The 12,538-nt window shown below is 34.8% G+C and overlaps 1 protein-coding gene and 1 pseudogene across 1 annotated transcript; one reads left to right on the top strand and one right to left on the bottom strand.

Moving 5' to 3' along the window:
- Nucleotides 1–1,836: 1,836 nt before the first annotated feature.
- Nucleotides 1,837–6,076, bottom strand: LOC147522817 (protein NRT1/ PTR FAMILY 2.11-like). Its single transcript, XM_086595096.1, has 4 exons — nucleotides 5,415–6,076; nucleotides 5,094–5,311; nucleotides 3,040–3,599; nucleotides 1,837–2,933 (listed from the first exon to the last, which is right to left on the bottom strand). The coding sequence occupies exons 1-4, from the start codon at nucleotides 5,509–5,511 to the stop codon at nucleotides 2,030–2,032; spliced, it is 1,779 nt and encodes a 592-aa protein (XP_086451222.1). The 5' UTR covers nucleotides 5,512–6,076; the 3' UTR covers nucleotides 1,837–2,029.
- A 5,317-nt stretch (nucleotides 6,077–11,393) lies between these two features.
- LOC147522816 (T-complex protein 1 subunit delta pseudogene) lies at nucleotides 11,394–12,171 on the top strand (annotated as a pseudogene).
- The last annotated feature ends 367 nt before the right edge of the window (nucleotides 12,172–12,538 follow it).

The following is a 12,538-nucleotide window of genomic DNA, read 5'->3' as shown; positions in this document are numbered from 1 at the left end:
GGTTTACTATTTGGAAAGTATGATGCAATGGATATTGTTGGATACACAGATACAGATTGGGCTGGTGATAAAACTGATAGACGGTCTACATCAGGATATTTCACTTTTGTCGGTGGAAATCTTGTCACTTGGCATAGTAAGAAGCAGAAAGTTGTTACCAGATCGAGTGCAGAAGTTGAATTTCGAGGTATGGCACAGGGAGTATGTGAATTGTTATGGATTCGTACTGTCTTGATGGAATTGGGCTTCGAACTTCAAAAGCCTATGGATTTACATTGTGATAATAAAGCCATCATTCAAATTGCACATAATCCAGTTCAGCATGATAGGACAAAGCATGTGAAGGTTGATCGTCATTTTATTAAAGAAAATCTTGATAGGAAGGTTATTCGATTTCCGTTTGTAACCTCTGAGGAGCAATTAGCTGATGTTCTTACCAAAGGTGTATCCTACAAGGTGTTTGACAGCTCAGTTGACAAGTTGGGCATGATTGACATCTATGCACCAACTTGAGGGGAAGTGTAGAAAGCTGTATTCTGTTTTTTGTGTATAGGGAGCGACCTGCGCCCAGATATAGTGTGGATAGAGCACGACCCACGCTCCAACGTTCGGGATGTCCAGTGAATTTAGCGCGACTCGCACCCTTTTCTAGCCTAACAGGGCGCAACCCGCGCCCCGTGTTTCTCAAGCCATTGAATTTTGTTGTTTCCTATTTTGTAAACTCTATATAAACAATTGTAATCTCTTTAGAATTCAACCAAGTAAGTATACACTGAATTGAATTGAATCCTCTGGTTCTACACGTCTCTCGATAGTTAATATGATTTTTTTGGATTTTAATTGTAATTATATAGGAAAGTCTCATCTATTTTTTTAAAAGAGAATAATTATGTTATTTAAGTGATATTAGAAAGGTTTTTCTAAATTATTAATAAAAGAGAGCTATTAGAGAGGGAAATTGGAGATAATTATATAATTTAAGTGATATTAGAGAAGTTTTTCTAAATTATTAATAAATAGGGGGTTTGTTCTAATTTTTGTGAGGGAGGTGTTTCGAAATTAAACAACTATAGAGATTACAAATTGCCTACTCGACAGATAGTGGAGAGGGGTTCCTAAATACCCGGCTATCATATAATGTAGAGATGTACATAGTCAATATACGGTCAAAGATTTGAGAATGGTCAAGGATGACTTGATTTAATTGGGTTCATGAAATTAGCAAATAAAGATCAACCAGACTTTCAAACATGAGGTTGATGACGGAGTACGAGTTTAATGAACTTGATAGTGGTACAAATGAATTTTGGAATCTTTAGTTATAAATGGAAAATGGGTTGAAAAGCCATGAATTTTACTTTTTCGTTTAATATCTAATCTAAGCCCTTATTAAATATCTTGCATTTTTTATTTTTTATTCTTTTTTTTTCAGGCAAAATGTGAATATATCTTATATATAATAATAAGATTACAATCTAGGGGTTAAGCACCACCCGGGCTGGATTAAGTTTCCACTTTGAAACCAAAAAATAAATTCCATAAAGGTGATAAATCCTTCATTCTATTGTCTAAACCATATGTATTTCCAGTAAAAGTAATTCATTTATATCTTGCTGGAATTTTTTTAGCTCTGGATGGAAGAGGATCAGATCCACATCTAGATACCGATGAACTATTGTCATCAACATACTCCTTTTTAAAATCCTAGTGTTTTTTTAAATGGAGGATCATCCATAATTGCAATTAGTAATTAGGGTCATCTCTAACTTAATCCTTTTTATTGTGAATTGTGAGCCTGGTTCTACGTACCATTTTCCTACTTCAATGATAAAGACGTTTTTGCGACCAATTCAATATATTATCAAGTCAAGATCCCGGCCTTTTTAGATTATGATATATTGCCTAGCTTAAGCCTAGCTACCTTAAACAATTACAATACATTTGAGACTGGAGTATTTTTTTTTCCATTTGTAAGTGTAAGTCTAACAGCCCAATCAATTTTCCAATGTAGTTCGGACACAACTTGGATTCACACGATATGCTTGCCATTTTGATTTGAATCCTTGGCCATTTCAATGGTGACAACACCACCACTACCCTTGTATCTATACCACCTAGCACAAATTAGGAAGTATCCGAAATTGAGTATGCTCAACCCGGCAAACATGTAATAGAAGTACTCCAACCTCCCTTTGTTAAGATCCTCTGGTAGCCAGTTTCCGGACGGTGAGTGGGAGGTATACCGATGAACTATTGTCACCAAAAATCCACTCAGATAATTTGCTCCTGCCATGCTACAAAAGAAGCATGATCCAGCTATACTTCTCATGTTCTCAGGGAACTGCTTGTAGTAAAATTCAATCTGTCCAATAATACCAAATGCCTCGGAAAGACCTGCTAGAGAGAGTTGAATGGCAAGCCAAAATGCTGGCATTGATGAAATGGCACCCCCACTATTTGCAATACCAAGTGTTGGTCTTGTAAGAGCGAAGTTTCTCCTACGCACTTCAACAAAAGCAGAAACTAGCATGGTGATTATTGCCAAGACAAAACCAATACCAATTCGTTGAAGAAATGTGATACCACCTTCTTTGCCTGTGATTCTCCGGAGAGAGGGAACGATAATGCGGTCATAGACTGGTATCCAAATGGTCAGAGCAAGCATGGTAAATACTACGTAAGATGCTGCAGGGACCCTGAAACTCCCCTCGCCAAGACGCCTATCTGATTGAAGAGCTTGAAAAGTTCCATATGTTTGTAGTTGGAGTAGTGCAGCATAGTAGATTATACCAGAGGCCCATATTGGAAGCACTCTCATTACACATTTCGCCTCTTCCACTTGTTGCATCCTACAAAGTCTCCATGGATCAACAGCTGAACCATCTGGATTAATAGCGTCCTCTGGAGTAAGGATTGCGGCTTTATCAAGGAACCTGTAGGATTAGAGTCATAAACTTGGTTTCACTGTATCTAAATTGCCATTCGTTCATTACACTATATATATATATATATATATGGTGAACATAGTGCGAGCGCTACCTGAATTGATCAGTGTAAGCTAGCTTGGAGTTGATAGAATTGGCTGGGAGAAAATTAAAGAGGGACTGTTGTGGGCTTTCAGATGGTTTTAGTAGTCTTTTCTTTGACGCTGCCACAAAAACGTGTACGATGTCTATCAACGGGCTACCTTCTGGTTTCACCTTCACATACATTCTTGAACCCACGAAGTAGAGTGCACAAGACAAGAACATCAGTATTGTCGGAATAGCTAATCCAATAGCCCAGTTGATGCTAGACTGCACATAGACAATAATCGTCACAGACACCATCATTGCAAAGGTGAACGTGAAATAATACCAATTAAAGAAACTGTTGATTCCTCTTTTCCCAGATTCTGTCTCAGGATTAAATTGATCAGCTCCAAAGGCCAAGTTACATGGCCTAATACCACCTGCACCGACTACCAAGAACCCGAATCCACTAAGTAGGAATGCCAATTGCCATGGTGTAGCTTCTATGCAGTTTCCAGTGTCGTTGGTTCCACAGTGTGGAGGATGCAGTTTGGAGAATGCAGCTGTAAGTGTTAGTACTAACATTCCCTGTAGGAGAAAAGGAAAACGCACTCTGTATGAGTCATGGTGCTTCAATTTGTGTTTCCTTTGCATTCCACTAAGGATTAAGTTTGCATTTCTCAAATTTTGAAACACTTCTAGTACGTTCCCCTACTGACAAATGTATAGCACCCCATGACCCCACTACCTCTAATGGTGCTGCTGGTTTTTGGGTTTCAATTGGAATTTTGACACTAAAAGATTTCGAAATTTCATTTGGGATATGTGACTTGGACTTGTGAAATTAAGGTTTATGTAAGGCATTGTCACCAAATACGGTACGGGTTTAAAACGGTGTATTTGAAAAAAAACTTAGTTCGTGTTTTAAACAGAACGTCTCGGGAAAAAAACGGAAAAAAAAAACGTAAAAAAACGTGGGGCATAAAAAACGGGTTTAAAACGGTAAAACGGGTTTAAAATGTATAATACGTAAAAGAAACGGTAAAAACCGATGATAAAGAATATTTTTTTATAAAAGTGAAAAAAAGAATTGACACATAAAATAAAAATAAAAATAATACAAATGAAAGAAAATTCAAATACATGAAAGTATCAAATTATCATTACTCATCCAAATACTAAAAGTTTTAGATTCAGTACCAAAATACGACTTTAAATAAAATACTACTAATTACCAACCATAATGACATAATTAAGTTCTACAAATAAGTTAATAACTTTAAAATTTATAATTAATTATTAATAGTCTAAAACAAAATAAAACTATCTCAATAAGTCAATCTAACACCCACTCTTCAAAAAGGTAAACTCCAAAACCCCTTTCTTCTTCGTTTTTTCTTTTAGATTTAACAAAAAAAAAAAAAAAAAAAAAAAAAAGTTTTAAATAGGAGATTTTCAAAATCTCGGGGTTTAAATGTTTTTTAAGTTTAAAACGCGTTTAAAATGTTTAAAATGGGGTTTTTTTTTGAAAAACCCGGATTTTAAACTGAAATTAGACGCCTTGCCAAAATCTCGGGTTTTAAACGCGTTTTTTCAAAAACGTCCAACTTGGTGACAATGATGTAAGGAGAGACTCTGGTCCACAAGTCCACCTGGTATGTCCTTATCTAGTATCTACCCGCTCATTGACTCAAAATTAAAGTTAAAACACGTTTCGACGTGATTCAATTCTACTTAATAGAGGTCTTAAATTCTTAATAGTGCTCGTAGACTTTTTTTTTTGATCAAGTGGTCGTAGACTGGTTGTCTGTCTCTGGAAATAAGCTCTCCACCTTAGAGCCCAAACTTACCTTAAGAAAAAGATCTGGCAGTGTGCTAATTTATCTGTGAATCTAGTCAAAAAATAGTCATGGATTTACGGTTGCTTTTCTGCTCAAAAAATATGATCAAATAATTAACAGAAAAATAACCATAAATCCGCCGGCAAGAGATTTGTTATTATTATTTATACGGATTATTATTACGACAGTAACAAAGAATATAACATATACATAAAGATGAATGAGACAAGGGAGTGAGTACCGTGAGAGAGGAAATGGAAGCAAAACCCAGAGTTATGTAACGACCAAAGTAAGCATCAGAGAGAAAAGCACCTAGAAGAGGTGCAAAATTGCTGGTTCCAGTGAAGATATTTATTAGTGTTGTGGCTGTTACACTTTTCATGTTGAACACAGTAGTGAGATAGACCACCAAGTTTGCTAAAGTACCAAGTGTTCCAAGTTTCTCGAATGTCTCATTCCCTGCATCACTTCTCAAGTGTCACTTACTATACGCGCTAGTCAAAAAATGGTATGAAAATTAAGCAGAAAAGCAACTTATGTATATGTAGAATAGTTAATTTACCTATGATGAAGGGCATGACTTTAACACCTCTATAATTAAGCTTTGGCTTCTCTACTACTTGCTCCACATAATGAACTTTCTCACTATTCTTCTCCATCTTGGGATCGGATCTCTCAAGCTACTTCTTGCTCTTGGTGAGCTGGTTTTTATACTAACTAACGAGAACAAACGAAAGATGCACAGCACGCACCAAGTAATTGAGAAATGAAAGACCCAAAGTGAATTTGGTCCAAACCTCCTTAGATAACACCTATCGCCTCATATCACATACATAACTTCTCTTCTAGCTCCCGTCATCTTTTGCTAATATATATTATATATTTGTTTCTTGTATATACGTTTTCGTTGTAGAGTGGAACAAGACTTTATGGCCGACTGGTCCAGGAGATGCACATATTGGGAGTCTTACAAGAATCTAAATGAGATTGGGGAGCTTAAATTGAGACGAGTGATAATTGCTGTTTGTGGTGGTGGTGGTCGTCTTTTAAGTTTTAAATCATGTTCTAGTAGATATAGGTACCAATATATAGACAAGTGGTGATAGCAGCTTTTGATTTTATTAGAAAGGAGTGTAAAAACACACAAGTACATGAGTGAGTGAGTACCTCACATGTGACAGTGTGAATTACATAGAGGAAAAACAAGAAAACAAATAACTCCCTATTACAAGTGGTGATAGCCCAAGCATGTATAGGAAAGGAAATCAATAGTATTAGGAAGAAGTCATTTATTTTGTTTAGTAACATTAGTGAAAATTAGTGGGTGCATGTACGTGTTTCTAAAGCTTTTCTTATCCTTTCAGTCGTCATTACATTCCAACCATATATTATTGTTTTTTTACTAAATGGTAATTTTTATGAAAATGGCCCGGGGAAAAATGTAGAAAAAAGGTAAACAAGTAATTGGAAATTTGGAATGTAATTCCAAGAGCTCCTCATTAAATAAATCTATAGTAAGTTGCTGCAAGGTTTTCAATCTTTGTCAGAAATTCTGGTCTACAGCTCCACCATTGTTTCTTAATACAAGAGCACAACCTTGTGCACAGATGTGTGCAGTGAAGTTAGACACTCTCTATGTAGAGGTAATGTTGAGCCTTGCTACTTTATTCGTCCCCATGGTCTAGGGTAAATTGTTTGATTGAAAATTAAAGCATGAACTGCTGCCCTCAGAATCACTCCACCCAAATGCATGTCCACCCTAGTTGAATTGCTTTTTCAACTCCTTCGAATATTGCCTGACATTTAGCTATATAACAAGTTGTTATGCCCATTCCTCCAATGCCAATACCACAATTAACAACACTTTGATGCCCAAGGACCACCCCCCATAGACGGAATGTTTTCGGTCACCTAAGGTTGAAAGCCGGAGTTGGCGTAGTACTTTGTTCCACGCGCCGACAATTTTTTTTAAAGAATCACATTTATCATCTATATATTTATGTGTGAAATAAGAAGCATTTCAATACACAATGATTTGCTTAAATTCCTTAAAAAAGATCCTGAGTTCTTGATTTCAAGAGACATTGTAAACACATGTTCAAATTCGGATGGCTGCAAAAAAGCCTTGATGGCACTTGCACCGTACCATTTAATTTTGAATTGATACTATTTTATTTCAACGAGACATTTATTATAATTTCACACCAATTCATTTGCAATTCGATTCACACAATTAAATCTCAATGAACAGGTATGCAAACCGTACTTCACAACGGTTTTTTTAAAAGTCTTTGAACCCGGTCGCAAAAGGAATGCAAAGGGGAACAACTGAGTCTATGTCAAAGAAAAGCACAATTGAGGACTAATATCCAATTCTCTTACTGCCTTGCTACAGGTCAGATGAAAAGAGGGGGTAGTGAGTCTCGTATATTAAAGAATTGGGGTTTGCAAAACAAGCTAAGGAGGGCACCTAAGATTAAGGATTGCAAATGGTACCCACCTGAAGGTGATATCATAAAAGTTAATGTCGATGGGGCTTCTTGTGGTAATCCTGGCCCTTCAGGCTATGGTGTGTGCTTTAGAAATTATGAATGTGTGTTCCTAGCGTGTCTTTGCAGGAATATTGGTCATCAGACGAATTTCATAGCTGAATGTTTAGCAATTCTAGAGGCGGTGGAGTATGCTATTAAGAGAAATTGGAGGAAGGTATGGGTGGAGTCAGACTCGACATCTGCGGTTAATGCTTTTGGAACTTCAAGTGTACCTTGATGTATGAAGCAGAGATGCATAAATCTTTTAGATTACTGCAAATTGACTCCAGTTTGGAGAAAAGCCAATTTCACAGCAGATCAATTGGCAAAGTACTCGGTCAGTTTGCAAGACAATGATCAAGTTGTTTTTATTGTAAAACCCCCATGGATAACCAAATGGGAGGTTCCAGAGTATGTTTATTATAGGTTTTGTTAAGTTCTTATAGTGCTACTGTGTGAGTAGACTGTAAGTAACTCCTCATGTACTCTCCTCCTCCTCTCCCCACAACCACCTTTATCAATACAAATTTTTGCTTACTGAGAAAAAAAATATAAAAAAATAAAATATTGTTCAATAAAAAAAATTGCAAAGATATGATTTGTTGAACAAAAAAGAAACTATTAGTGATTCAGAACATAGTGAATGACGAGGAATTGAATTAAGGTAAAAGTGTTTTAGAATTATAGAGAGTTTAATTAGGAGATGAAATATGAGACTGGTTATGTAATTTCAGTGATGTCAAGAAGGCCGGTGTTTGTAAATTTTGAAAATAAATTATGTAAATTCAATAACATGAGGGAAGTACTTTTAAATAATAGAAAAAATGAAATTCAATATAAAGTACACTACTCGATAGTGGGGGAGTAGTGGTTCCATAGTACAAAATATCAGGATATGGGTATTTATCGATATTCAATTTCTGGATATGTATCGTGGATATATCTAATATCTTTCTCTTTGGGGATATTTGACATTGTTTTACATAAAAATATCGTGAATATATCCAAAATATTGACAAATATCATGGATATCGTGGATATTTTTTGATATATCATGATACATTATTTATATTTATTTGAAATATAATGGTAAATATTAAATAAAATTGTTATATACGCAAAATATCGCAAAATATTTCAAAATATCTCTAAATATCGCAAATATTATCGAAATATCACCGATATTTACAATTGTGTATATTTCTGAACATATCGTGATATTTATATATTTTTCTCTGAAATCTGAATAGATATTTCCAAATATCGCGATATATCGCGATATTTTGTACTATGGTGGGTTCGTTCAAGAAACTTCGTCTATCTTATAATGCAGAGATTTTAAGAACATAAGTACTATATTATGTGGTTTAATGGGATTCATTGCTGTAACGACGAAAGTATCAATTGACGCGATTAATTTGATATTGAATTAAGGTTAAAAACTAAAACAATACTTTCTCACTCGATCAAGTATGAACGTAATCTGAACTTGTCAAAGGAATCAAATCAAGATACAATTCGTTTTCATGGAAAATACACTCCATGAAGGCATGAAACAAAAATGTATTAGAATTATTGAGTTCTCGAATTATCAATTGCCAATAAAATGTTCATTTAGACGAGGAAAAATATGATCGAATGCTTCCAAAATGTACAAGTAGGTCAAGCCACCATATTTGAAGTAGTAAGACTAAGACTAGTATTTAGCAAAAAAAATACTGAGACTAGTGTGACTGACTGACTGTGTCATTGCCTCATGCCTTCATAGTTCATACTCTCATAGAGTCATAGTACTGAAACATGAAGATAGTTATAAATAATATATTTATGTAGTTGCCACCAGTGATTAGAAAACCGGACCGGACTGGTAGTTAAACCGGGATCTGATCGGAACAGGTAAATTTTCGGTTTGAGTCAGTTAAAATTTGAGTTTTTAGTTGGATCCTTGGTCTAAACTTAAACCGTTGTTGAACCCGCAAACCGGTTCAGCTCTAAACTGGATCACCTTTATATATATATATATATATATATATATATATATATATATATATATATATATATATATATTTTTTTTTTTTTTTTTGATAATATGCACCTAAACAAAATAGTCCAAACTCCAAACAAATATGCTACTATGTGTTTTTTGTATAAAAAATTCATTTTGATATATAATACCAATTAATATTGAATTAAAATATGTATTTATTTATTTTATTATTGTAATTATTAAAAAAATTTACTAAATAAATATCAATCGGTCCGACCGAGTCGAATCATGGTTGAACTATTTTAACAAAAAAATCGATTCGATCACCAATTCGGTTTTAAAAACATTGGTTGTCACATACTCAGATAGTACTGATATTAACGTATGAGCTATTTATTAATACATGCAAGGAAAAAAATTTGGTCAACAAAAGTGCACCTAAAAATAATAAATAAGCGTGCATCTCAACCATCAAGAGTCCCTTTCCAACAAAAAAAACAAAAACAAAAAAAACAAAAAAAAGGAAAAAAAACACACACACCCCAAAAAGGCAAAGAGTCTGATCGATTTTTGTCTAACCCCATGAGTATGGATCGATACGGACTACGGGACTTGTCCATTCCGTATTCTAAACAAATTTATATACGTGTGACTTTTGGGCAAAGTTGAACAATTTTGTATAGATTGGCTAGATGTTAGGTTTATACTCTTAGGGTGTGTTTGTTATGATGGAAACACTATGGAAAGGAAAGGAAAATAAGAGTGGTCCACCTTTTCCATAGTTTTTAAGGTGTTTGTTTACCCATGGAAAGAAAATGAGCTTTTCCATATGGAAACAAAATCATGGAAATGGAAAAGGTTTTGTGTCCTTAGCTAACCCCTGAAAATTTTGTGGAAAGGAAAGAAAATGAAATAAATAGATAGGGACTTACAACTAATACACCCATGACCCAACAATACAATTATTCCTTTCCATAGCTTTTGCAAACAAACATGATTATTTCTTTTCCCAATTTTTACTTTCCTTTCCCCAGTTTACCAAACACATACCATTTAAAATTATTTCCTTTCCATTCCATTCCATTCCATAGTGGACCACCCATTTTATTTCCTTTCCTTTCCATGAGTTAAAATTTAACAAACACGCCCTTAGAGTTGCAAAAGCAAAAAGAACCCCTCCGTTCACAACAGCAAGCACTTATTCTAAATTGTATGTTGATAATAACCGAATTTGTTTTTCAAGTACTACGTGGTACGTGCAAGGTTTTATTAGTTTTTTTTAAATGAAAATTTTATTGATAATGATAATGAATTTTACAAATGACTAGGACAGATGTTCAACAAGCTGTGCTGCAAGTCTAGCCTTTTTGAATGGCAAATCCTATCATCCTAAATATATATAAATTAGTTAGAATCAGTTGTCATTACGTTACTGTCCATAACTTTCATAATTTTATGCAATCTCTTTAGGAGCTCAACAGATTGTTATGCCAAGAAATTGAACGGAATGAAACATTGACGGTTATTAGTCTTACAAGCATATTCGTGTTTCTCAATCTTTCCTGCCGCTGCTCTATTAGTTGTTTCTCCTATCTCAAAGACTCCATTTCCAAGCCCTATCAACAGAGAGGCTCTAGTTACATCAGCACACACATGTTTCCTTTTAGACCAACTGTAAATCAATACATTCGCAAGTCTAAGCGTCGATCTTTCCTCATTCGGTTTTTTTTTTTAAGGATATGGGCTTTTGCACCAGATCAGGGGTTTTTTTTTTTTTTTTTATTTTTATTTTTATTTTTAGTTTTGGGTTATTTAGGCTTTGGTCCTACTTATTACAGGGTATTTAGGTTTTAGTCATAAAATTATCGATTATTAGGTTTTAGTCCTACTTCAATTTCATCTATTGACCTTGAGTCATCGCAGTTGATCGTGGTCAACCATTTTCTAATAATATTTTTTTTTAATTTTTTTGCAAATGGCCAAACTACCTTTGAGCGTGCTTGGCATGTGACAACACCACGTGTCTGGTCCCAAAGGAATGGACAAAATGATCTCCACTGCATAAGGTGAAGTAATAATAACCAACGACAATATTAAATAAAATGGAAGTCCTCTAACCTGCAGCGAAAATCCTAGTCTAATTATCTAGATCTCAAAATCGAAGTCCTCCACTACAATTGTTGTTATAGCTGGTGCTTTATTTAAATCTTGTTTAGTTTTATCAAACAATGGGATTCATTCAACGGTTATTTCTGATGCGTGCATTACATAAAGCTAGTTAACTGCTATGGCTGTACCTGTTGAGTTGTCGGATCGTGATTCGTTAGTTAAGAGTGCTAGTACTAGTTTGAATAGTAAAGTTGCTAGTCAATATTCAACTTTACTTGCTCTATTAGCTGTCGATGCCGTTTTATCTGTGGTGGATAATGTGAAAGTTGATTTAGTCGATTTGAGAGATCTTAAGATTGTTAAGAAACTAGGTGGGACTGTTGACGATACGGAGTTGGTTAAAGGGTTGGTTTTTTATAAGAAAGTTAGTCATTTTGCTGGTGGGCCGACTCGTGTTGAGAATGCTAAGATTGTTGTGATTCAGTTTCAGATTTCGCCACTGAAGACTGATATTGAACAAAATATATATTGCGGTTTTGAATTATACGCAAATGGATAGGATTTTGAAGGAGGAAAGGAATTATATTTTGGGGATGATTAAGAAGATTAAGGCGACGTGGTGTAATGTTTTGTTGATTCAGAAGAGTATTTTGAGGGCGATTCGAGTCACCACGTTCGACTTTTTTGATTGACGATTCGATCCCTTCTTCTTTATCGCCCTTTGCCTCATGGGCTGTATTGCGAAGATTTTCCCCTCACTATCTCACCTATTTCCTCAAAATGCGAATAAGAAATGATTGAATGGCATATATAATTTCATCCCTCACAGTTCGACATGTGGTGTTCCAACAATCCAATATAAAGTCACACGCTCAAGGGTAGTTTGGCCATTTGCAAAAAAAATCAAAAAATATATTATTAGAAAATGGTTTGACCACGGTCAACTGCGACAACTCAAGGCTAATAGATGGAAATAGGATTAAAATCTAATAATTGATAATTTTAGGACTAAAACCTAAATATCCCATAATAAGTAGGACCAAAGCCTAAATAACCCTT

Source organism: Coptis chinensis, chromosome 1 (assembly GCF_015680905.1).
Source record: "Coptis chinensis isolate HL-2020 chromosome 1, ASM1568090v1, whole genome shotgun sequence".
Classification (NCBI taxonomy): Eukaryota; Viridiplantae; Streptophyta; class Magnoliopsida; order Ranunculales; family Ranunculaceae; genus Coptis; species Coptis chinensis.
The sequence above is the reverse complement of the archived record's forward strand: the minus strand, read 5'-3'. Positions and strand labels throughout refer to the sequence as shown.

What these genes read in the sequence shown, in the direction of transcription:
- LOC147522817 (XM_086595096.1), bottom strand. Translation starts at nt 5,511, where the DNA reads ATGGAGAAGAATAGTGAGAAAGTTCATTATGTGGAGCAAGTAGTAGAG. An exon ending in AGTCATGCCCTTCATCATAG is followed by an intron (nt 5,312 to 5,414) that starts GTAAATTAACTA and finishes GAAGTGATGCAG; the next exon opens with GGAATGAGACATTCGAGAAA. An exon ending in CTTCCATTTCCTCTCTCACG is followed by an intron (nt 3,600 to 5,093) that starts GTACTCACTCCC and finishes TTTCTCCTACAG; the next exon opens with GGAATGTTAGTACTAACACT.